Source organism: Rhynchophorus ferrugineus, unplaced genomic scaffold (genome assembly GCF_030347505.1).
Source record: "Rhynchophorus ferrugineus isolate W39M unplaced genomic scaffold, kcgeb_rfMv2 rfM3, whole genome shotgun sequence".
Lineage (NCBI taxonomy): Eukaryota > Metazoa > Arthropoda > Insecta > Coleoptera > Curculionidae > Rhynchophorus > Rhynchophorus ferrugineus.
In genome coordinates this window covers 36,514,633-36,541,534 of record NW_027472582.1, presented here as the reverse complement: position 1 = coordinate 36,541,534, position 26,902 = coordinate 36,514,633, and the positions used below count along the sequence as shown (strand labels likewise).

General features: G+C 30.3%; 1 protein-coding gene across 3 annotated transcripts in view; it reads right to left on the bottom strand.

Moving 5' to 3' along the window:
* Nucleotides 1–12,876: 12,876 nt before the first annotated feature.
* The window catches only part of LOC143193137 (uncharacterized), a 134,545-nt gene continuing 120,519 nt past the window's right edge, over nt 12,877–26,902 (bottom strand). For all 3 annotated transcript variants that reach the window (XM_076399121.1, XM_076399122.1, XM_076399123.1), the window contains 2 exons: nt 17,135–18,225; nt 12,877–15,129 (listed from right to left, as the gene is read on the bottom strand). In XM_076399121.1, coding sequence (XP_076255236.1) covers nt 14,252–15,129; nt 17,135–18,209 — 1,953 coding nt within the window. In that variant the 5' untranslated portion in view covers nt 18,210–18,225 and the 3' untranslated portion in view covers nt 12,877–14,251. The remainder of the gene's footprint in view (nt 15,130–17,134; nt 18,226–26,902) is intronic.

The window sequence follows — 26,902 nt, the reverse complement described above, 5'->3', positions numbered from 1 at the left end:
TTCAAGAACGCAGGTAAGAAACCGAGCTTTTGCGTTATTAAAACACGTCGCCTTTATATGATTCAATAAAATCATCGACCACTATTACTGCTACTACTATGAGTAATGAGGTATTTGGTTGGTCAGTAGTTCGATTGGTATTACAAAATATATTACGGATGCATGCTTTTGCATCCATTTCTGTTAATAGAACGACATCATATATTTAGTTTAAACTTAATGAAATCATAATACTATTTATATTAATATTTTAGTTTTATGATGTAAAAGCAATTTAAGTAATTATAAGAAGTAATCAATCGTATACTTAATTATAATAATCAACACAATGCTCAATGATAATAATAACATATACAATGCATATTCTTTGCCTCAAATCATACTCTGTGAATGCGTTTTTGCTCTGGGCAAAAATTAACGTAAATGCATAAGAAAATATCAGTGATAGAGTGTTCAAGAGATGGGCTTCTACCACTAAAGAAGATGCAGTGACTTTATAGTGTATCTTTATAGTGATAAAAATCCAAAGTTCCATTTGTTGAAGGTACTACGCAGGAATCTTATACAGCCTTCAATAAAACATTAATACCTGGATATGACAGCGTATGGTAGTATATATAAAATAAATAAAAATATACATTCATTATAAAGTTGTAAATGTATATGTTTTTTTTACAGAAAAGCTGCATACTCTGGAAAAAGAAGTTAAAGATATAAGAAGTTACAGAGCAAGTAACTGACCGATAACATAAAAGCTTAATCGTTCTGATAATCCTTAATTGTATAATGACATGATGATGTATATAAAGTTTATAATTGTAGCATGGGACATAACGTTGTAATAGCTATTATAGGCAAGATTGCATTTTTAAGATAATAGTGAAGATACATTATTTAATTTATTATTCTAACTTGTGTTTACTATCTATTTTTTACTCGATATGTGTTATTAGTTAAAAATACCTATAAAAATATTATTAAAAGGAAAATAAGTTAAAAAATAGTCCAAATCCAAATTTTGGTCTAACTCTATTTTGGACAGTTGAAATGCGAACTTGAGATACCATATTGAGCGAAAAAATATAGAGGAAAAAGTAATTTTGAAATAATAAATACAATATAGTTAAAAGAGATAAGAAAGTAATTTAAATTTTGAAAAATCCTCGTAAGGGCATAATCTTTAGAGGTTAAGCTTAAAAGAAAAACGATATCTTAGTTTAGAAATTTAATTATCTTTGTTTTTTTTATTTAGACTAAAATACCCTTTTAATGGTGTGGTCGAGAAAAAATGGTTACATAAGATAGTAAACGTAATTGAAAATAGAACTAATGATTTAGCAGATTGTATGTTATATAAAGTGTAATGTGTAATAAATTGGATTTAAATGTAATAATTGTGATACCAATGACCAAGAGTGGTGACAGAAATGTTTAAAGAAACGAATTAATGCATATGATAATGAATTGCAAGACTAATTGACTGAAAACTCAGATTGCTCTTTTAGGCTCCTTAGCGGTTGATGAATCAAGTTTCCACACGTTTACATGAAATGGGTAAGGTCTAAAAGGAGAAGAACTCACACGAAGTTTATGAAAATACAATTAAATACAATTTCAACATCTCGTCTTGATGGTTTGCCAGAAAAAAATAAGACTTTTCTGTAGCACATTGTGACTAGCAATGAAAAATACATTTTCTACGACATTCCCAAATGCAAAAAGTAATGATTTCATTCAGAAGTGGTCTAACGCATCCACATCGACAGCGATGATCATGGCATTAAAGTCTTTCTGTATTGTACTGTCGCGGTGGCATCAGCAAAGTTACTGATTACATTACAAGCTGCTAAAACTGAGAGAAAAAATTATTACAACAAACTGAACGATATATTGTTGCAAAAGGGGCAGCAATAGTGAGTAACAGACACAGAATCATGCTGTTCACCAAATATTCACATATTCACCAAAGATATCGCTTTCCGAAATTGTTCGAATCAGTAATTTATCATTTCGATATGATGCTTCCTTGTGTTACTTGCCATGATGATTTGGCATCAATGAATAAATTACAAATAATAGGATATAGGTTTAGTTTCATCGCGAATATACCCCGACTAGCCAATATTATAATTTTATAATAAAATAAATAATATAAAATGTTTTGTAATCGGAGTAATCCAAAGATAGAACTATTAAGAAGAAATGTTTAAAAAGAAATGTATAAAAAACAATAATTGTAGAAATATAGTTAACAAAATATATCTTTACAAATATATAAAACTTCCGTTGAAATATTCGATTCATGTATAAAAGTCGTTAACAACTCTTGTTTATGACAGTTTTTAATAATGTTAATGATAATAGGTTGAGGTCTAGGCCCATTTCAGATAATTTGGTTAAGAATTAGAGTTGAAAGTTTAGCAATAAACATAACTATATGACAATTATGTTTTTTATGTTTGTATTTCAGTCATTAATTCCAATAAAACTACCGATTACTGATTACTACGAACTCTATTAGGTTTATAATTGTTATATATTTAGCATGAATATATGTAATAGTTTTGCGATTATTAATCATAAAAAATATAATTGAAATAATTTACAATATTCTTTTAAATGTACAGTTTATGCCGAGAAAGCTGTATCAGAAAGCTGTACTTTATTTAGAATTGCTAATAGAGTTAATAGTGACAATCTTGGTTCAGAGACTATGTTTAATAGTAGGTAACAAATAAACCCTAATCAATTAAAACGATCTTATGACATAATTTTGTATTGCAATACGTAAGCAAAGTTTTTTTTATGTTTTTAACAAATTCTGAACTTCTGAATATATCATACACTTTTAGTTAATTAGATATGTTAAAAATTAAATAAAAATAAAAAATTTTGGAACCATTCCATAAATTGAATTGCGAAACTGTTTCGAAGATTGAAAAAATTGTACAATTGAAAAAGGGCAGATAATAAAGTACCAGGCAGGCTTATACAAAAACATATATTATTATAGCATTGATTCAGCCGTAGAGGCCACTTTTTTCTTCTCTATTACTGAGAGCAAGTTCCAGTACTAGTGCAGTTGCACTATCTTGATGCCGTTGAGATTTAGAACAGGCAATATGGTTGCTTCCAATACTTCGAATGCTTGTTATATTATACGACTAGTATTGCACTGACGATGGATATCATTATAATCTGAGGTGTTTCCATCTGTTTTGAATGATAACACCATTGAGTGAGATATCTAAAAATAGATACGGGATAATTTCTACCTGTTTTTACCCTCAGTGACACTTTATATCGCCGTCCAATCAGTTAAATTTAATAGTTTATCAAATAAAATAGTTTATTAAAATAAATTAATAGTTTTTGTATTGTAAACCCTTTTACATCTTATAAATATCTATGTTAACGAATACAGTGCTATCACTAGCAAACATCAAGATCGATGAATATTGTAGCTGACTGACTGAAGCAACAACAATACAACATAATGGATTTGAATATATTATTGAAAGAAAACGAATAATTACGAATGAATAACGAGCGCCTGACAACTGTTGCAATTATCTAAGGATATGGCTGCTATCCGTTTGCAACTGCAAGGTAACACGCGAGATACACCAAAAAGGCATACTAATTATGCAGAGGACTACTACACTGATGACGACGAACTAGCATTAGAGGTAGGGCAACAGTCTGATAGGACCGAAGTAACAAACAAGAAGGATAAAAAGAGGAAGAAGTCCGAGATGACGCCTTTGCCAATAGCAAAATGTGCTATAAACATTAAAAAAAAAGAAGCAAGAAGACAAAATCCCTCGGTCCCCTCCAATCAAGGTAAGCAATGTTGGCAATTTTAATTTATTTAGATCACAAATAAAGGGAGTATCCTCTGACCTAGTGCAATTTAAAACTTTGTCCTAATGATGATATTAACGTAACTCTTTTTAATGAAACGGACTACAGGAATGCAAAAAAGCATGTCATTGAGATGAAGAAAAACAATTCATTCAATAAACTCGAATACTACACTTATCAACTAAAAAGTGATAAGTGGTATAGACTAGAGGATTAGAGGATTACCGTCCACAAAAAATCAAGACGACGAAGTAGTGACCGTCATGCCTATAGCGAAAAAAAACAACTAATGTAAATGGTGAAAAACAAATTAAAACTTTTCCGTTGTTCTACGTAGACATGACACAAAACGAAAATAATAAAAATATATATGATATAAATTATTTACTACACTGTAGGATAAAAGTGGAACCTCCGAAGAAAAATAATAATATACCACAATGCAAAAACTGTCAAAATCTTGGACACACTAAAATTATTTGCAGTAGGAAACCAAAGTGTGTGAAATATGCCGGTAAACATCACACATCACTCAATCGTGAATCGAAAAAAACGGGAATGAAATAAATAATGGCGCTATATATTGTCCACCAAGACATAAAATAACACAACAACAATATAAAGATATCTTTTCAAAATTAGGCTCAAGGTTTATTATTGGTGGAGACTTTAATATTAAACATACAGCTTGGGGTTCACGAATAATAACACAAGGAAAAAGAAACGAATTACTCAAAGCCATTAACCTTACAAATTGTAATTCGCATTCTGGGCTCGAACCCACTTACTGGCTCACAGACAGTAATAAAGTCCCAGATCTGCTGGATTTCTACATTACAAAAGGCATATCATTAAATCAAGTTTACAATCAAGTACAGAAATCTTGTATGATCTAACATCTGTTCACACTCCAGTATTGTTAACACTGGGCGCGACAATCCTAAGAAAAGCAAAAAAGCCTAATCTCACTAACAAACATACTGACTGGGACAAATTCAGATTAATACTGCAGGAACAAATAAGTTTAAAAGTAAGACTTAAAACTATAGATGATCTTGAGCAACAAACCAAACGTATAACTGAACAAATTCGGTCAGCTGCAAAAGATGCTACCCCAGTAGAAAGAGAGGAATCAGAATATGAAGTAATTTACCCCCTCGAAATTACAGAAATGATAATAGAAAGGCGAAAAGCTAGAAGAGTATGGCACAGAACCAGAAATGCTGCAGACAAAGCTACTTTTAATAGAATTAGTAATCAGATGAATCAAAAGATCAAAGAATATAAACAGAATTGCTTTCAATAGTATGTAAGTGAATTAAGCCCACAAGCAGACAAAGATTATTCGCTATGAAAAGCAACTCGAAGATTTAAAAGACTAATTATTCGAGTACCGCCAATTAAGAATGATCGAAATGAATGGGTTTGACGCGACAATGAAAAAGCTGAATTGTTCGCACAATACTTAGCTAACATATTTCAACCTAATGATATAGAATCTACCATGATTATCAACTCGATGTAGATCTAAATCTAATTTCTCCACTGGAAGTTGCCACTGAAATTGATTACCTCAATCCTAAAAAGGCACCTGGTATAGATGACATTTCACCTGGATTATTGAAGGAACTACCACGAAAAGCAATCATCATTTTGACATATATATTTAATGCCTATTTAAGGCTGAAGAATGTCCTAGAATGCTTTAAGGTGGCACAAATAATTATGCTCAAAAAACCTGACAAACCTGCAGAACAAGTTAGATCTTATAGGCCTATTTCGCTACTACCTGCAATATCAAAGCTATTTGAGAAACTAATATTTAAACGTGTTAAACATTTGATAACAATATCAGATTTCCAGTTTGGTTTTCGAAATCACCATTCAACAATCGATCAAGTGAACAGAGTAACTCTGGCTATTGAAAGAGCATTTGAGGAAAAGAAATACTGCCCTGCAATATTCCTGGATGTCTCACAAGCTTTTGATCGGGTTTGCCATTTAGGATTAATCTGTAAGATGAGCAAATTGTTACCGCGTAACTATTGTCAATTACTGGAGTCATCTTTATTCGGCAGAAAATTTAAAATATCGCACGAAATGGCGTTCTCGATACTTAAAAATATCTCGGATGGAGTTCCACAAGGCAGCGTCTTAGGATCTCTCCTGTATCTGCTCTACACTGCTGACATTCCAACAACAAAAAAAACATTTCTTAGAACCTTTGCTGGCGACACAATTATTATGGCTAAAGATATATCTCTGTCTAGGGCAATAGAAAAAGTACAAGTGGCAGTCAACAAAATCTACAACTGGACGAAAGATTGGAAAATTCAATTTAATAGCTCCCAATCTGTCCACGTTAATTTTGCATTGTGGTGAAATAATAAAAACCTAATTATATCACTCAATGAATGCCCGATTCCTCAAGCAGATTCAGCTAAATACCTTGGAATCCATATTGACGGTAGATTAAATTGGAAACATCACGTTAGACAAAGAGCAAAACACATTAGAACCAAAATAAAACAACTATACTGGTTAGTCGGAAGATAGTCTCTCAACTTGATCTAAAATCAAAGAGTTTGATCTATAATACAATTATAAAGCCAATTTGGACCTATTGGGTGCAAATATGAGGTTGCACTAAAAATTCAAATCAACTAGTCATACAACGCTGTCAAAACATGGTTCTTCCATTGATTACCAATGTCTATCGTTATGTAACCAACGAAGAACTGCACGATGACCTGGAAATCAAATGGATTTGCGAAGTTATCCAAGATTTCGCTTTGAACACGAAAGAAGATTACTAAATTATACTAACGTGGAAGCAATACAACTGCTGGACAGCGCACAGGATGTCAGTATTTTATTTTTATATGAAATTAACATTAAGGGGCCTTTTATAATTTAGTAATTAACTAAACTATTTATTATTATATAATTATATAATCTTAATAATATATATTTATATATTATATAATTTTATAATATAGTATTAACTATATAATCTAGTTATTAACTAAATTAAACTATCGTATTAAAAAGAACAATGTAATTTGCTATTTCAATTATCCGAATAATAAATATTTTGTGTACGTCATACATAGAAATCGCCAAATTAGGTTACATTTAATATTAATTCTGAAATAGAGAAACATGAAATTGAATATTTTTTTTTGTACTATTATCTATTATATACAATTTCACAATTTGAGATGCTTTCTCATATATGAATGTCTCTTATTAATTAAAATTGACTCGTATAAATATGAAGTTTAAAGTTTCGATAGAAATAGCAATTTATTACCTTTAATTATTACCATTTGAATACATTTCTCTTTTTAATATATTATTGCAATTAAGTACAGTCGAGAGAAATCTTGTTTTTTATATGCATAAATTTGGTGTCAAATATTTGTATCTCTGTTATTGAAATCTTATGATTTTCCTATAAATACTGATCGAAAATGATGTAGTGATATAGATATATAAAAGGTAATAGAGATTAACAATAACTCAATATTCAATACACTTCTTACATCGCATTTAATAATTTCTTACACAACCAATTATACTTTTTCCTTTAATTTTAGTCGATGCCATCATGCTTTATAAAACTATTACTTTAAGTTGTTTGGTTCGTTTCAGTCTGATACCTAGAAGGCCAAGAAGGTCTATAAGCAGGGCTTTCTGTATCAACAAATTGAAGGTAGGATTGAAGGTATTATCCATAAAGGGTTTGTATGCATTTTAAGCAGCGATATTAATTAGCTGCTGCTGAAGTTAATCAAACACTTTTAGAAACTTATGGTAATAATATTCCGTCATTCCGTCACTTCTTTTATTTTGGTGTCTATGGCAAAGAACAGTTTAGATTCTTTCGCGGTGTTGGCAGAAAGTCTTTCTGTGCATGTGGTGCGATCAGCAAGGTATAGCCTATATCGAGATGCTGAGGTTAAACGAAACTGTTACCGTATATACTCACCAACGCCAACTTAACCAATTCAATAGCGTATTCTTGTACAAAGAAACAATAGCAAGGAACAGACGTAAAGCCATCTTATTGCATGGCAACGCACATTGTGCAAGCAAATTCTGGATAATGGATTACAATTCGAATGAGAAGTTCTGCCGCCCTCAATTTTATAGTTTAAGGGTTTAATTAGTGTATCAATGCACTGGAATCATCGAAGTTGAACCCCTTAGATCCGTGTTAGAATGAGATACTCCGTCTCATATTTTGAGTAGTGTTATATTTCATAAATAATAGCCTAAATAGTCCTTTGGAATACAAAAATTGTCGTTGTTACCTTACCATTTCCGTTTCAATGTCGACCCAGTAAAAATTAAAATTGCTTTAAAGATGATACTATTAACACTCATAAAACTAATCACAACAAAACACAATTTAGAAACACCTAAATATTAATACATTTTACGGTGTAAGGTTACACATTTGCAAAAAAAATTAACCTTAACAATATAGCATTTGATAAACACAATTAAAATAATAGAAATAATACTAAAAATGTTGTTTTCTGCCTTTACATATTATCCATGTTATTTTTGGTGATAAAGGCAAGAATGAAAAAATTATGTATCAACCGGATTTTATTAAATATCACGAAATGTTATTTAATAGTTGAGTCATATGTAAATAGAAATTTTAACATTCATAGGTTTAATATAAAATGTTAATTATTACTGTGGGTATTTGCAGTCACACCTATATTGTGTTTTTAGTTATATAATATTTAATATTTAATAGACTAAATGTAAATACAAAATTATTATATTAAGAATATTTAAAAGTTTAAGTGAATTGTGTTTAGTAGGATTGAATAGATGCTTAGTCAAACAGTTTTTTGTTAAGTTAAATATTTAATTATATTTTAAGAAAGCCATATAGAGACAATGCCTTCAGACTACTTTACACTCATCTCAAAAATAATCTAAGGAATTCCTTGCTATATAATGCCTTGATTGATAATCACATACAAAATAATTCTTTTATAGAATGAACATAGAGAATTATCTCAAATGTGTCATTCGACAAAACAGATGCAGAGAAAGGGTTAAAAATGAGAAGTTCCTGCAATTGAACAATATTAAATGCTCACTTACTATACAGAGGCAAACAAAAGAAAACCGATTTTTTTTCACTGTTTTAGATATGGACTCACACTATAGTCAGCCTTGCCTGAGCACTGGATGAACATTAGCTACAACATTCTGTTCAATAAAGTTGAGGTTTAAGCTGGCCCACAAAATTATTTTAAGAGAAAATGTCCACAGGGTGAAATTGAAATTTATAAACACGAAAATAAATTCTACAAAAACTATAAAACCAAATCTATCTGGCATGCCATCCTCCCTTTCTAGCACAAAACTGAGCTAGTTTTAGTACACAAATATGACTCAAATATCTCCCCGCCAAGTGAATTTTTCAAATTCGAAAGCAAAAAGAAGTCACACGGGGACAAATCTGGAGAACACGGAGATGTGACTCGATGATTTTTCCCTTCTCCAGGTAGTCGATGTATGAGCAATTTTTTAATTATTACACGAACCAACAGGATCTTTATCAGTTGGCACTTGTTTTGATTGGCTAACGTGATTAGAAAGCTTCGGTATAAACGCCCTCTCGAATCTCGAAGATTCAGATTCTATTGCTCAGCTAGTTTTAGTCCAGTAATATAGCTTAAATCCGAAACTAAGTAGTTACAGTTTATTTATTGAAACTTCTGAACTTAATATTTAAAATTGAGCAGTGAACAAACCTTGTTTGATTTCAACATAAAAAAGTGTCTTGAAATTTAAGGGCGCTTTTAATATACAAATAAGAAAGTTTTTTTAAGTTAAACATTAAGTTTCAAATATTACTTTTAAATACAAATTTTATTTTATTTACGCAATAAAAAACTTCAAATGTTAAGAATTTTGTCCTAAATATACTATTACGTTGTTGAATATAAACTAAAATTAAAATGACTTTGCTTTTCCAATATAATTTTCCTCAACGTCAATATATTTATTTCAATGATTATCCAGAATATGTATGTCGCTAGTGTTATTAACATATAGCGTAGTGAGGCTTGTGATATATTCTTTTATAGTGGCTATTAGTCCTTTATTTCTTAAAAAATGCTTTTGATGAAGAGTGTTTAAAGTATGGGAAGAGAGGAAGAATAAGGAAGAGTAAATTTGGCAAAAAGAAATATTGAAAAAATTGGAGCATTAGTGAATTGTGGTATGCAATGTTTCTTTAAATTGTCATTCCAAGTAGTTCGAAAATGCAGAAAGGAGGGACAAAATTTACGAAATTTTGCATCTACGTGAGTGGTTCGATAAATAGACTACAAAAGAAATTCGAAAATTTTGGAAAAGTGGCAATATTTTATATATTTCTCCTCATACTCTCCTTTTAGCTCGATACACTTGGCCCAGCGATCCCCCAACTTCTTTAACCTATCTAAAAAGTACGTTTTCTCGAGATATCTAAAATGGACATCAATACGACTGAATTTTCTGCCCGCCGAATGGCTTTTCAAATTAGGAAACAAAACGAAATCGCACGGTGCCAAATCTGGGGAATACGGAGATGTGAGACGGAGGTATTTCCTTTCTTCAGTTAGTCGATGTAGATCGTATTTTGTAAATCTCAGAAAACGATGCCCATCAACTTTCCGCCCGATAGGGCAGTTTTCGCCTTTTTCGTGTCACATTCGCCGGGTGAAGTCCACTGTTTCGAATATTCCTTCTGATATGTGGTGTATTCTGAGAGCTGTGGTGTATCTTAGTCGATCCATGTTTCGTCAACGATTACGAAGCTACCCAGAGACTCCTTCGGATTATGCTTAAACAATGTTAAACACCGTTCTGAAGTGGTCCCACGGTTCCTCTTGTTGTCTGGAGAGCAAGTCTGGGCGCGCACCTTCAGTTGGTGATCTGTTACTGTTCAGTCTACGAGATTGTGGATTTTTATCATGTTATCCTCCGTGGTAGCTGATTTCACCGACCAATATTGCTCTTTTCCCATATTTCTAAAAATCCGCGTATACGCCCGCTTCCACATACGGTCTATACAAAATTGCAAGTCCGATTCGGTTGAAATTTCTACAGCAGCCGTCTATGAGAACGTACTACAGCCATTTAATCACTGTAAAATAAATACTATCCTTATAGGTATGTGGTATAAAATAGGGAACATTAAGATTTAGCATCGAATTCATAGCTTAAATATGGATACTATTAGATGATTGTATGTATTCTAATAATTATTCCCCTTTCGAAAAGCATTTACTGAGAAAAATTGATACAATATTAATTAGCCAAAAGATTTTCCTAAACGAGGAACTCCCCATTCGAGTTTCAACTGTACGCTACAATAGAACTCTTGAAACGTGTGACCGAACGTTGTCATGTAAGAACTTTGTGTCCATACTCTATATCTATATTTGTATCAATCTGTATTAACCACTTAAATCGGTGTTAGCAACTCGTAAAACACTACACTTTGCTGATCGCACTATATGCAAAGCAAGTCGCCGTGAAAGTTTCACATTAATGTTAATGTGGAAGGCTTTGCTGAACTAACCAGTCACTTTTTTCGCTTGGGATATTCGTAGTAACAATAAAGTTGCATTTTCAGTCAATTCGTGTGGTCAATTTTCCCAGTTTTCTTTTAGATCTTTCACAACGCATGTAAATGTCAGGAAACTAAGCAACTACTGCTGAACTACTCAAAAATTCTTTGATGAATTGAGTTGAGTTTTCATCCAACAAGTTTGGCAATTCATTGTCTTGTTACTTTTTCGCTGAAAATATTTCCGTTCAATAATAAATAAAGTATTTACTTTATTTAAAAAAAGTTCTAGTAGTTATTGTGCGATCATTTTTAATTATGTCATGAATTAGTTTTTTTTTCAGTATATCTTTAATTATTATTTAGTATTTATGGTTAGTGTACATATTTAGTTGTTAGGTTTTGTTTAAGTTCTACTCCATTGTCTATATTTATTTTAGAATATTCTTTGAAAATAGCAATTAACATATTAAAATACGATAAAACATTTCTGGTTATTGCATGTTATTGCATGTTTTTCAGTTTTAGTTTATTGCATTCCATCGAAAAAATCCATTCCTTTTTACCAATCCATAGAACATTCAAATATAAAAGTAATTCAACTTCATTTAAAATGAAATTATTAATTGCATCTTAACAGTATTCAGTAATATTTTTTTCTTTTCTCTTTTAAAGTTAGTACGTGAAAGAATATGTGCATCTCCGTCTCGCTTATACTACCGTTGGAAAAATATAAGCACAAATGAAATTAACTGCTCGAAGCAGTTATCTCCGTCCTTTCGTCTCTCACAATTTATACAGGAAATGGTTCGCACATTTTCGTTTAACATCACGAATTGAAAAAAACAGTCAAACCGTGCATATGACTGAAAATAGTAATTACTTCTAGTTTTTTGACTATCGACTGTTTCGACTGTTTTCAGTCGATAGTTCCCAATGCTAAATAGTACCCAGCAGGTAGGTTGAGTTTACCAGTTCGGCTTAAGAGTTTAGCTCACCGATATTAATGTACTAAGATCGAATATCTCTAGGATTAAAGGTCGTTTAAAAAAGTTTTGCAAAATAAAGGATAGTGGTAGTAAATATTAAGTGAGTGTGTTGAAACTCGCTAAATAAGACAATAGTATTGGGGCCACTATAATTAAATAAAACATAAATAATGAATGGAAAAGTATTAAATGTCGAAAATGTTAATTGAGCGTTTCATTATTAACATGTGTGCATTTAAAACAAGCGAATTTAACTATTAGATTATGTTGTTTAATGGTTGTCTACATTGGCACTTCGAATATTTAGCGATCGCTGATCATAATACGTACAAACGCCTAATACATATAAAGACTAGTTTTTAAAACAGCTCAATTACAATTATTAACATTAATTTTAGTTTAACCTAGGTCATCAAAAAAGAAACAAACGGATATCATTTATTTATTTATTCATATATACGGTTTACAGACTGAAAAAAAACAAGATTTATACATAATTATACATATATACATGTTTGAAATAAAAATACAGTAAATATACACTTTAAAACAGTTCCTACTGCTAGTGCGAATACTACAACTCGGTCTAATGTTAATTAAATAAGCTGCTCTGGTATTTATTTCATGGTATATAAGTTGTGGCAAAACATACAACAAATAAGATATTTTTATAGGCTTATAGACTGTTATAACCTTAATTCGTAGTGATTAAATACGAACACATATTTTTCTGCATAAAATATCGTTCATATGTCATCAATCTGTATAAATTAAATTGTTATACATTTTTATACAATATATAAAAAGTTTGTCGTGCATGACATTACGAATTCGGATATTTAAATAATTTGTATTAATTTAGAATATATTTCTATTAAAGAGGGGATCGATTAACTAAAATTAGAGAATTTGTTAATGACGAAAATATTCAAAATAAAACAGAATTTAAAACAATTCTTTATATATAGTATGTTAAGTATAAATTGTTAATAAAACAACAAGCTTCGGTATTTTTCAATGCCGAAAGCTGCAAGAATATGTGCAAAATTCATATTTTCTTCTCGAAAATATGAAATTAGTGTCATAAATAAGTGTCGTGCTCTATTGTGCTTTACAAAAAATTTCCTTCAAAACGCAATAAATCTCAAAAGCTTTTGGCTCTACTGATAAAAACCAACAAAACTGCAGTCAATCAAAAACTTTGAGATATAGCGCACACATTCCTCATACTGAAAAAGCAAAAACTTCATACGTTGGTAATTTACGAACAATTTGAAATAATACGCAGACTAGTTTTTAAATAAAACGCCGGCTTTCATCACAAACACTAAAAAATAGCAAACATTATAACAAAGTCACGACTTAAGCTTGAAACATTTTTAATGCATGTTTTCGAGTAGTTTTCATTAATAAAAGGAGATCGGAAAGTCGTTAATAATGGTGGAATTTATAAATTGGTACTTCGAGATTGAGGCGTGTCCAAATTGGTCCAGATACTGATGTTATGCACGTTAATTGACTTGAAAGTTTCAGATAACATTACAAAACTCGTATTATTAAAGGAAAACAAGGAAATCAAATTAGGTATTTCCGTGGGATATTTCACGTTGATTTATTAATATTAGTTTGAATAAATAAGGTGACTATTTAGATTTTGGTCTAGTTTGGACGTATTTGAAAACGCTTGAGTCCATTCGAACTTTTGCTCCAATTTAAGTTGATTTAAGAATACTTTCACCGTTCACATTCGTGATAATCGAAAGTTTATTGGGAAAAAAGACACTTTTTATGGGAAATAATAAATAGTTTATACTACTTGGACGGTCGTATAAGCACTGAAGGTGACTTTTTTCTCGTTTTTCTTTTTGGACCCACCCTCGCCACTTTTAATGCTACTTTTGAGGTTATTCCTGTCTCTTTCGTTACTCAAAAACGTTAAGTCACTTGCACTGCCCCATTTATTACCCAATCGATTTGCGTCACCCCTACTAAAGTCTTTTAATTTGGGTGTGAGTCCAAATATTCGGTTGCCAATGGTATTTTCCTGTTGTTTGTGTAAATTGGGGACATTATAAGCATAAGCTAGCCGTGGTTGTGTCTCCAAATTGTGGTGTTTCCTTTGCAACGTTTCTGCACTATGAGGTTTTGGTTTCAAACCGGTTGCGGTCAAAAATATTGCATTATTCTGTAACGACGTATTGTAAGGGTACTCCATTGTAGTGTCGATATACCGATAAGCCATCGGTTGAAAGTTTTGTTGGGTATTCCGAGTTTCGCTTTTGCTCCTTGAGCTCTTTTTCAATATGCGAGGCACCGAGTTCGTCCAAGAACTATTTTTCTCGTATAGGGGCGTTCTCGTTGACCTGTTTAAAGTAGCATTCTCTTGCGGATACCTCAAAATTTGACCGCCGTTTTTTGGTTCGATTTTCGATTTCAGAAACGAAGCGAACGTGGTCTTCCCGCTAAGTAGGTTGAAATTCTGTCCCAGTTTCTTTGGATGGGGTTCGTTGGCGTTACTTTTCACCACTAGGCGATTTTTGTCGACAAAATCCTTGTCCAGATTCACGTTTACTCGGACGAATTGGCCGCTTAGAACGTCCTCGATTCGGTCGGATTTGGTGGCAGGAGGAGGGGGTGCAGGTTTCTTTTTCCTGCGGCGTTCTGGTCGGCGAGGGCAATCTGAATCTGAAACAATATAACACATAAATTAGCTATTCATTATCACAATAAATAATTAAAATAAAGTTTTCCAGAAATCATTAAAATTGAGTAACAAAAACTTCGTGTCAAATAAGTTCTTTTGGGGATCCCATTTTCGTATTTTAATATAAGCTTTAGGTAATCATCAAGACTAAGTATTATCTAGTATTAGGAGTATCTATTATAATAATAGATGAAATAACATAAGTCCTATTTTATTTTAAATACATTTTTGGTGATATTATTTCCATATTTTAATATAGTTTTTCGGAAATAATTGTTTTATTTTAGGGAAAGTCATGCTCTAGGTGATTGTATATGTGGATCTCGAATTTTAATTGCAAGAGAATAATATGTGGCTGAATAAGTTTAATAAAGATCAATTGGAAGAAAAGGCTCATATTAAACAATTTAAGATGCATTAAAATATATATCTATTGTATATTTCACTATTATTATAAATAAAGTACTGCAATTACACATAGAATTAACCTTCATTTTAATATCTAGTAGGAATTTATTGCTGTTTTAATGGTTTAAGTTATAAACATAAATAATTTGATTAACTGTCTACATATCAATTTTAATATATAATGAATTGATGAAAAGTATTTTACTATTTTTCATGATTTTATAATCTAATTTATTCGAATACATTTAAAATATTTATCTATTAAATATGTGCTCTTTTGTTGAATTATATTGGGCTGAATTATATCACTAATAATCATTCGTTTCAAAAATAAATATTTTTCCTACCGTTTCAACAGCGATTCAAAAATGGAAACTCGGCCATGACAAAAAATTACCTGTGCGAGGTATATTTTTTATAATACATTCAAATTTCCAGAACGAAAATGAGAAAAACAATTCTAACACCGATAATAAACACCACGCACTTGTCTCTGCAAATTGAACTGTTCCTATTTTGAAAGCTGATATGCAGTATATGACGCAAATGACTTGGACTCACAATTTTCAAAGCTATCGTGCTCTATCTATAAACATTCCTAAAGATGTCTAAAAACTTTAAAACTAGCTATTATGAAAACCGAAATTTATTTTTCTCCAGTCAAATAATTTAGGATATTAAACTTAGTTTTTAATACTTTATTACTAAATATAATATATATGCAATTATGTAAAATATCAATTCTCAATTACAGTATTTAATTATTTTGCTCTTTTCGACATTTCAGTTAATTCAAAAGTGGAATTTAAAACCAGTTATAAAATGGAAATTAGTATTTGAGAAAAACGATCACAATTTCAAGATATGTAATAATTAAAATTAAAATATAAAAATCATATACGAAAAAAAATCGCAAAATGTTTTAAAAGATCCTATTCATTTCTAAAAAAAATGTACTTGAGCCTGAAACTATTTGAAAATTGTTGAATAGATGCATAAATAATTCTTTTTTAAGATTTCAGTGCTAATGAGTTCATTTACCTTAAGTGTTTTAATTTAAACATCACAATACTTTCTCCTGAAATTGTATGCAATAGTATGTAAATATAATTAAATTTTAACAGAAAATTATGAAACTCTTATGTTGGTTTACCTCATCCATGCTTAATGAGCGCTAAAAGAGTGAAAAAATAGTGACAATTACTTAAACCGTAAATAGAAAATAAAATCTGCTAGAGCTAATCTTCTAGCTTCATTTTTCAAAGTGTTGCTTAAAATTTAATTGTATTTCGATTAAGTAAAATAATAAAATCACAATCACACAAAAGTTAATAATGTTAAATAAACGTAAATTAAAATTAAATTCGAAATTATCAGCTGCTGCTGCTGAGTACATAACAAATAGGGTACTAGACAGCACTTGATTGGATTATTCAAATTACATTTTCTACATATAGCATGATTAATAGCTTTTAACCAAAATTATTGGCCATGAATAATGATATTTATCTATGACATTATAGATTCCAGCCAATAATATATATAATAATTCAATGTACATAGAGTTGTGTATCTTACCTAATAAATCTTCTGCCGAATTCCACACTTTCCTTAAAGTCCCCAAACCATCATCTTTGACTAGATTGCTTTCCTTACTGTCTATATTTAAAATATTCTCTATCGAACTGCTTCTGACCATCATCTTCTTTGTTCCCACTTTATTGTTAATAGTATTAAATTTTACATCATTCAAGAGTCTCATGTCAGTGATTAACTTACTCTCTGCTCGTTGGCGTAGGTTAATATCTTTTAGCTTATTCGATTTCGAATCGTCAAAGTCATAGAACTTTTTGGATATGGTACCATCTGGAGTATCAATAGAGATGATACTCGATGGTCCACTATTAGTAGAGTTCTGTGATTTATTTGCACCATTTTGCTTTTTGATTTCGATGTGCGTAACACCATTTTGATCAGTTCTTTGTAGTAAATTGTACTTAGTAGCTATGTTTTTTGTTAAATTATATGCTTTCTGATTGGTAACCGCTTTTAAGGTAGTAAAATTAGTATAAAATGTTTGCAGGTGCTGAATATTAGCAAACTTAAACACTAGAGCCTCGTTTCTAATGACGAAAATCAAAACGTCCGGATACGTTACGTCTGAATAACAGACGCAGTCGACTAGATCAAACGTTTCTTTTTCTTTTGGAGCCGATAGTTGTTTATCTAAGCCCTCCTTGAGCGTATTGGCGTTTTTAGGTGTTAATGTGTTGGTCTTCTCCGTCTCTGTTTCACTTTCCGTACCGGATCCTCCATTGGCACTGTCAGTCTCCGCGAGAACGGGCTTCTGCCCAACTTTATCAACGGCGAACGATTCATTTTCACTACTAACAATTGAGATAGTGTCAATGTCACTTTCGAAACCCTCGTCTGGCGATAACTTTGATAACACTGGCAACTTTGGTAAGTCTGTGGGTGTTTTAACGGCACTTTGAGATGGTTCCGGAGGTCTGGAGAGTAAGATAAGGTCCAGTTGGTTGTTCTTCAGTTGAAGGTCGTAATCTAGTTGTCCTTGGTTTGGTTGCCGTTGAGATTTCTCCACAATGGCAGCCAAGGATGTTGTTGAAAGTTGCCTTAGAAGTAGAACGGGCATCTTGGAAGGTCATGATCTGAAAAATAGAAAAAAATAATTAACAAAGGCTGTTTGATTTGAGAAGAATGATTGAGTACTAAATATAATATAGTAAAATATATGTAGTATATAGTACGAAACTACAAGGTGTTATGAATCAGGTATCTAGAAATTTTGCGTATTTTAGTCTTATTGTGTCTGTTTTACATTATATTCAGTAAGTCGCCACTTCCACGACATAAAATAATTTTAAAGTAAATTAAGCATTTTTATTTCAAACCCTACTCGTTATATAAGTGTTCAATTTTAAATTATTTTACTTACAACTTACTAACCAACTTATTTATCAAGGAAAGAAAACAGGTTAATATTGTATTTGTAATAACTCAGTTATTTTGTAACATTATTTGGTATACTTAAGCAGAATTTGGGTAGAATTATCACAATTTAAACTAAGTTATTGGTCAGTAAATGTCGACTGAAGATGCTAAGTGTCCTCTAGCAATAAACTATTAGGAAACAATGACTCTTTGAAAAACACCACTAGACCCAGTATTGCATTATAGTATTGTTGCTCAGTAGTAAACTATTGAAATTTAGAGGACTGAAACCATTCCATATAGGTTACACCAAATTTTGGATAAAAACAAGGCAATTAGGAAAATCATCGAGGGAAAACTGGCGTTTGTATACAAGAATGTTTACTGTACAACTACCTTGGAAAGTTATTTAAACTAAATATTATAATAGTTACGCTATTTATTACAGAATTAATATAATGTATACAATATATATCATATGATCAATGTATTCAACAAAATAGAGGTTAATGATAATACCTAGACTATATCTACTAAATAATGAACTTTTCAAAAACATTATTTTATAATATATATGATATATGGTAGCTAGTTCTCATTAGTCTCCCGAATAATATAATCCTCCAAATTATAATCAACAATAAGTAAATAAGCAGCATTCAATAAAATGATAAACAGTAATGTGAAGAAATAGAAGATAATAGTATGATAATTTCATATAATCTATAATCGACAGTCCTAGCACATGGAAATATACAGTCACTGGAAATAGAAATAAGAAACAGAGAATGCAATAATTGGTATTATTGGGGTAGATAGTCCAAATGGGTTCTTCGTAGAGCATACAACGGTCCAGTTCAGACAAAACTAATAAATCAATTACAACTCAATGCCAAAATTATATCAGACATTATTAAAAACCAAAACGAAAGAATTATGTCCTTGAAAAAATAGATAAATTATAAAAATACATAAATAATAAAAATGTTTTTAATGTAGGTTATGTATTATTGCAGATAAATTTTAACTTATACACTAATTTGAAGTTGAGATGTCTACAATTTATCAATGAAGGGAAACGACAAAATAATTAACAATTGGACACTATTTCTCAAATTAGCAGCAACAAAGGAACTTTTCCACTATTAAAAACTCCGTTACTTTTTTTCAGCCATAATATTAAAGTATAACAGAGAAACTAGAGATTAATGATCAAAATAGAACACATATATAAAAAAAATATTTCTAAAGATTATCATTTATCTTATCTCCTTGACCTGCAAACTATTATAATTTAATTAAATAGTATTGGGTCAGATTACAATAAAATATCGAATATAATAATGTTAATGATAAGAACATGAAAAAATAAAAAACAATAATTAACTAGTCAGAGAAAAAAATATTATGATTGCCGTACTAGTTTCTAATGACTGAATTTTAACAAAGAAGTTGCTGGTTAATTATAAAGATGCTTAAACATTTTTTTTCTATATTAAATAGGTCATAATATTATAATTCTCTAGTTCGCCAATTCTTATTTTACCCAATTCTGAACGTATTATTAGCTACATATACGAGTCGACTTTCTAATAGACGGTTATAATCGATTTGTCAACTCAATTACTTTTTTTATGTAACTGTTCATCTCGTTACGGTGTCACGTTATCATATTTTTGTTGTTTTTTACTTTTCTAAAGCGCAAATGATTAGTGTATACACTAATCGATGTGGTTCATAGATAAAAATTAAATTATTTTCACGCTTGATTGTTGTTCACTTTGTTATGCAACAAGCATAACACGCGATATTTTGACGGATTGTTATATACATTTTGAGAATTAAATTAAAAAACCAAGCTTATTATAAGCTTGTTAAAGAAAATATAATTCATTTTAATATATATAAGGTACATGTCATAGTAAAACATTTCAATTATTTTGTCATTGTTAACAGGTCAATTGAAAAGTCCCCGGCCTGACACATAGGTGACGCTACTAAAATTAAATCCATATGCTTTTTTAGTTAGCCCTAACCCTCAAAAGATGAGTGCATAAATTTGACAGCTGTCTTATCAATAGTTTGTGAATTATAGCATTTTGAGTGAAGCAACTTTTGGGTTATTGTGAAAAAAAAATTGATAATAAGGAATTTCGCATGATGGTAAAATATTGCTTTTTGAAGGGAAAAAATACAGTTGAAGCAAAAATTTGGCTTGATGTCAAGTTTCTGGACACTGCCCCAGGAAAATCAACCATCAAGGATTGGTATGCTAAGTTTAGACGTTGTGAAATGAGCACTGAAATCGGTGAACGCAGTCAACGCCCAAAAGAGGTTGTTACCGACGAAAATATGAAAAGATCCACAAAATGATTTTGAATGACCGTAAATTGAAATTTAATGAATAGCGGAGATTCTAAAGATATCAGCTGAACGAATGAGAAAGCTTTGTGCAAAGTGGGTGGAAAGTTTATGGCGTATGTATTTTGGGATTCACATAGAATAATTTTCATTGACTGCCTTGAAAAAGGAAGGAACATCAACAGCGACTATTACATAGCGTAATTGGGCCGTTTGAAGGACGACAATGCACCGTGTCACAAATCAGTGAAAACAATGGTAAAAATCCATGAACTGGACTTCTAATTGCTTCCTCATCCACGGTAGTCTCTAGATCTGACCCCCAGCGACTATTTCCTGTTCTGAGATCTGAAAAGAATGCTCGTTGAGAAGAAATTTTCGTCTAATGAAGAAGTGATCGCCGAAATTCAGGCCCATTTTGAAACGAAGGACAAATCGTACTACAAAAATGGTATCAAAAAGTTGTAGGGTCGCTATGATCAGTGTATTCCCTTGAAGGGGATTTGTTGTTAAACTGTTGAAATGTTGAGCAGTTTATTTCTACACCTGTTTTGTAGGTGGATAAAAACTAAGTAGTACTTTGACTACTATTTGTTATATACCATTTGTAAGTAGGAAGATTCACTATTTTTATGAACAAAAAATGGGATATTCTTTGAATTTTAATTATTATTTTTAATAATTATTTGAAATCAATCACCATGATTTCTGTATTTTGTAATATTATTGATGAATATTACATTCACGAGGCTCGTTTCCTTAAATAATTAAAGCAGATATTTTGTCCACAGGTAAAAGTTAGTTATGGTGAAATTCTAGAGCAATATAATGCATTTGCCTAAAATAAAAAAAATAATAATGATTCTACACCATATATATATATATATATATATATATATATATATATATATATATATATATATATATATATATATATATGTAATACTAATGATTTATTTACAATCTGATATTAAATGTAATATTCAAAAGGTAGAAAAAAGTTATCAAAGACTATTAAAAAAACTAATTTATTTAAAAAAACTTATTTAATTTTTCTATATATAAGCACTAATTAGAAGCTATAATAACGACATTATTCATTTTGCACTCATTAATTTATTTTAATTTGTAATTATATTTAGATATAAAAATAATAATATATACAGATATTGAATTTTACGTTGTACCTATATATCATATATAATAACAATATTTAAAACGATATGTAAACAAAGTTCAAATAAGAAAGTTTTTGTCAGAGAAATTATAACCCTGTTTACAAAAACATTTAGGTAAACTTAACGCTTTTAAATTATTCTACTTACTAGAATTACTTAAGCATATAATGTTTATTACTAGAAAGCAACAGATTTATTTTACTATGACGATGCAGATAAAATATCGAGATTAAAAAAAATGCGTAAAATTATTTTTATATAATTCTTTTTTATTGTTGTTTAAGTCGGTATTAAATACCCGCCATGTAATAATTACAGCAACACAACAATAACTAACGTAATACGAATTAGAATTTATTCCCATATACGTAACACTACCAACCCAGAAGGGAAAAATGCTAATAATTAGAATACATTAATATTTATGTTGATTTCTGTCAATGTCGGTGGAGTGTGATTTTCTTTATGTTATTGCACCTTGCTGGCAGAACATGTAGAAAGACATAAATGTTGTATATGTGTTTGGCATATATATCGAGTACAATTACTATCGACTTGTTTTTTGTCCTCAAATAAGAATTATCACATAATATGATATTCGATGCTATTTTGTTTTATCACGGAACAGTACGGAAGAATAGTACTAAAGCTAGAAAAGGACCATTGTTACGTCAATCACTACCAAATTGTCCACTATAGATTCGTATATAATTAATGAAGCGCTGTCATTCATCATTTTTTCTATGGAAATGCAAGTTCAATGTCTGAATGTAGCATCAAAAATCAAAATGAATGCTATAAAATAAATCTGCAACAGATCTAAATTTCTATGTTGAAATATTTTATCACTGTAAATATATGGCGTATATTATTATAATTATAATAAACATAAAGTATACATTACATGACTATTAATGTTTATACCGATTAATAATGCAAGATTGTATAATAGACAACAAGAAAAACACCATCATGATATTACCAGTTATATACTATTTTTTATTTGAGACCCAAACAAGCTTAAGGCATGGCACACTTTGTTGTTCCCATTAGAAACGTATTATCGAGTTATTTATACATTCTAGCAAATGGACATCTAACGGCAATCAAACAAATGCAGCTCTAAATACCAAGTAATGTTTATATATGATGTTAACAAATTTACTGAGTGGTGTAATAATTTGGACCGTTAAGAGCATTTTAGTTTACTAACACTGTCAGAGAATTTTATTATATATTACTCCAAATGACTCCTGTCTCTATTTATATTCCCACACCAGAGAATATTAATTTTTACAACTATTAACACGTTTTTTATTTTAGTTTCCAGCAATTGGAATAACTGAACTGTAATACATGTAACATTATTTTTTTATAATATGATTTCTTATAGTATTTTTTACAGTTTTCCTGGTGTACCGACAAGTCATTACCGGTTTTTCGAAAAAAAAAACATAATTTTCAAGAAAATGGTATATTTATTTATTGAACGTATTGTTTATTAGGTAAATTATGGATGCCATGAAAAGATAACCGTTTGTTCGTTGAGTAAAATCATTCATAGAACGATTTTCTAACTTCATCAAAATTGGCGAAGTACTGTTCTGAGTGCTGAGTCCCACTGATGCGAAGAATTAGTAGTCGGACGAGGCAAGCTCTGAAGAGTACGGCGAGTGCGATGATATGTCTCATCCAAGTGCTTTCAACGCTTCCTGGACCCGTTTTGCTTTATGAGATAGCGCGTTATCGTGCTAAGAAATCAGTTTGCCGTGTCTTCGGTCCAATTCTGGACGTTTTCCAATCAATACATGGTTCAAATTGATCATTTGTTGTCGGTGGCGATTACTATTAACGGTTTCACTAGGTATCAATAGTTCGTAATACATCACGCCATTCTGGTCCCTCCAAACACAAACCAAACACACATTTTTTATTTACTTATTTCTTTATCGTGATTATTAGATTTAATGTCGAATATATTAAGAAGGTAAATAGGTTCGGGAAGTAAACAAAAATGGTAAAATTTTGGAAATAACCCATTTTATTTCAAAAAAGTATTGGAAAAAACGAAATAATAAAAATACAATTAAAATACATCCAGCTATTACATTTTTATAAAACCATCATGTTACACTTTACCATTATTTTTTATAAATAAAAACACACAAATATGATAAATAATTGATTTAATGTGGAAACTATATATAAGGATGGAAATAAACATTGAAATTTTTTTGAAATAATACATTTTGTTTAAAAAATTATTGAATAAAATGATATAATAAAAATAATTTCTATATATCTTTTCTGTTTTTATAAAACACTATATTTAAATTAATTTACATATTTGAACAATTAACAAGAACTCCAAGAACCATATAGATAAACATTACCATAAAAAGACCAAAGTCGTTTAGATCAAACACAGCCAGTATAGTTAAAATCAAACGAAAAAGCCACCACTATATATGAAAGAAGTAAAATTTTCCTAAAAACCTCCAAATATTATCGCTACTATTCTTGATCCACAAACTCCATTAATGAATTGACGACCTCGAGCCTTCAATTAACATATTGTACATGTACTCATCTAAAACGAATGGATGATAGTACTTTAAAGCTGAAAAACATCTCAGTCAATACATCATTATATTCACAAAATAATAACTTATTTACCTATACTCTTATATAATAATGCATTGTATCTTCCTTGTCATTAGATCATTAGGATATTGTTGATAGCTTTATATTTTGTTTATTTCATCCAGGTCTACTTTTGTTAACAAATTCAATTATTTCAAAGTATCACTGTACACTGTTCTTATATCTTAGTAAAATGCTGTCTAGTTTCTTCTTCTCTGATTCATTCGATCGTTACAAAAATATATTATGTTGAAAATAAATGTCTAATTATTACCTGTTACTACAGTTTTGCTACTATTCTTGATGGACAAACCTCATTAATGACTCGACTACTTCCAACAAAACAAGAATCATTTTCTTCTCAGTTCTTGTTATCATTAAATTTTCGCATATGTTGTTACCTATTCCAGGTCGTTGAATATGATGTATTGTAAATTTGGCAGCTAATATTCCCACTATACATATAATTGAGGCTGTTTGTATTTTATAACTTTTAAAAATGTAACCTTACATTCTGCACTTACCCTTGTTCTTCCATATTTTAAAACCAATGTATGGTAGACCACCAAGAATAACACAACAATTTAACTATTATTAGTATGGAATTATTAATATAACATAAAATCTAAACATTCGTTTTTTTTTTATTTTCCATTTGTCTATCACTCAATTATTAAGGCATCCATATGGCCGTGTTTTGATTTTACCCCATTGCTCGTAATCGGCCGCAAATTACTTCTTGGGCCACATTAAACGCTTTCGAAAATTGTTTTTATGTTTGGGTTGGGTTTTCGTCCAATAACTCTTGCAGTTTCGCATCTTCATCAGGTAAATATATAGTAAATTTCTATCAGCCAAGGTTGCTAAAAGCATGAAGCTGGGCATTTTCCAAAAAATTATTTCGCATAATATAACATATGTAGCTTATAGCAAAATATAGTATTTGTATCATCAAATATCACTTTTACTATTTTGTAATGATTAATACTGCCAGAATTGTATTTATCTGAATATGAATGATTAACATATAAACTTCAAAGGAAACAAAAAAACGACTAGTTTACCTAGCAACTATGTTATATAATCGTGATAATTACATATGTATATATCCTTTATCAACTTTTAATATGGTTTGATTTAAATAATGACTATAATTTCAATTTACAAACACATAATAATCAGAGCGCATTGTTGTTTATGACCACAATCATCGTTAAGCCTACCTTCTAGTGCTGTTTTAACTTTCCGTTAACATTCAATTGACGCATATCTTTCCGCTTATTGAAGCATCATTTTATGGTTAATGGTTTTGTCATTGCTAATTAATTTACAGGGATACTCCACTTAATGCACCATTTGCGTACATATCGAAACATGTGCGTCTAAAACTATATTTTTTTACAATACAGAGTGAATAATAATTTACATATTTAAATTACTTTATTTAAATGCACATTTTATTTTTTTTTTCATTTTTCATTTTACTTCATTTTATTTAGAGCACATCAAAATTTTACTTAATCAAATATTTTCATAGGCTTCTAAAATAATTTTGCTTTATTATATTAGATACTGGGATATATTTTGACTAACGATATCTATAAGCAATAGTGCCAAGTATGTTAAAATCGATTATTTTGGCAGTCAGACAGAAAAAGTTCTGTTTAGTATTATTAAGTTATACAATATATAGACTCTAATCATGTGATGCTCAAAATTGTATTTTCAAAATTCATTAATTTAGTTGTTTGATTTGAAGAAATCTGCTATCAAATGTTATGAAACGATTACTGCAATATCTTGACGCGAAGGCTTGTTACATATCAACGGCTACAGATTGTGAGAAGTATCATCACACAATTCAGATATAGCACCTTCCGATTACTGCTAGTGCAGAATCATTTGACTGTCACCCGGTTTCGATATACTGATGCAAACCAACATCTTTCCTCGACAGCGTATCCGCATGTTGTCAGAATGATGATAAACATTTATAGATAGTGATAGACATTTCAGTACACACGCCTGTAATATTAGACAATATGACTAGAGTTTTTGGATTGCAGTTCAAGACTCTTATCTCCCTTAAGAAAACTCCATAAAATAAAAACCTTCATGCATACCCTTTCAATTCTGTTTCATGTATAACAGCATTGCTTCTATGTTTAATACTACAAGTCATAAACTATGTTAAAATAATAACATCAACTAT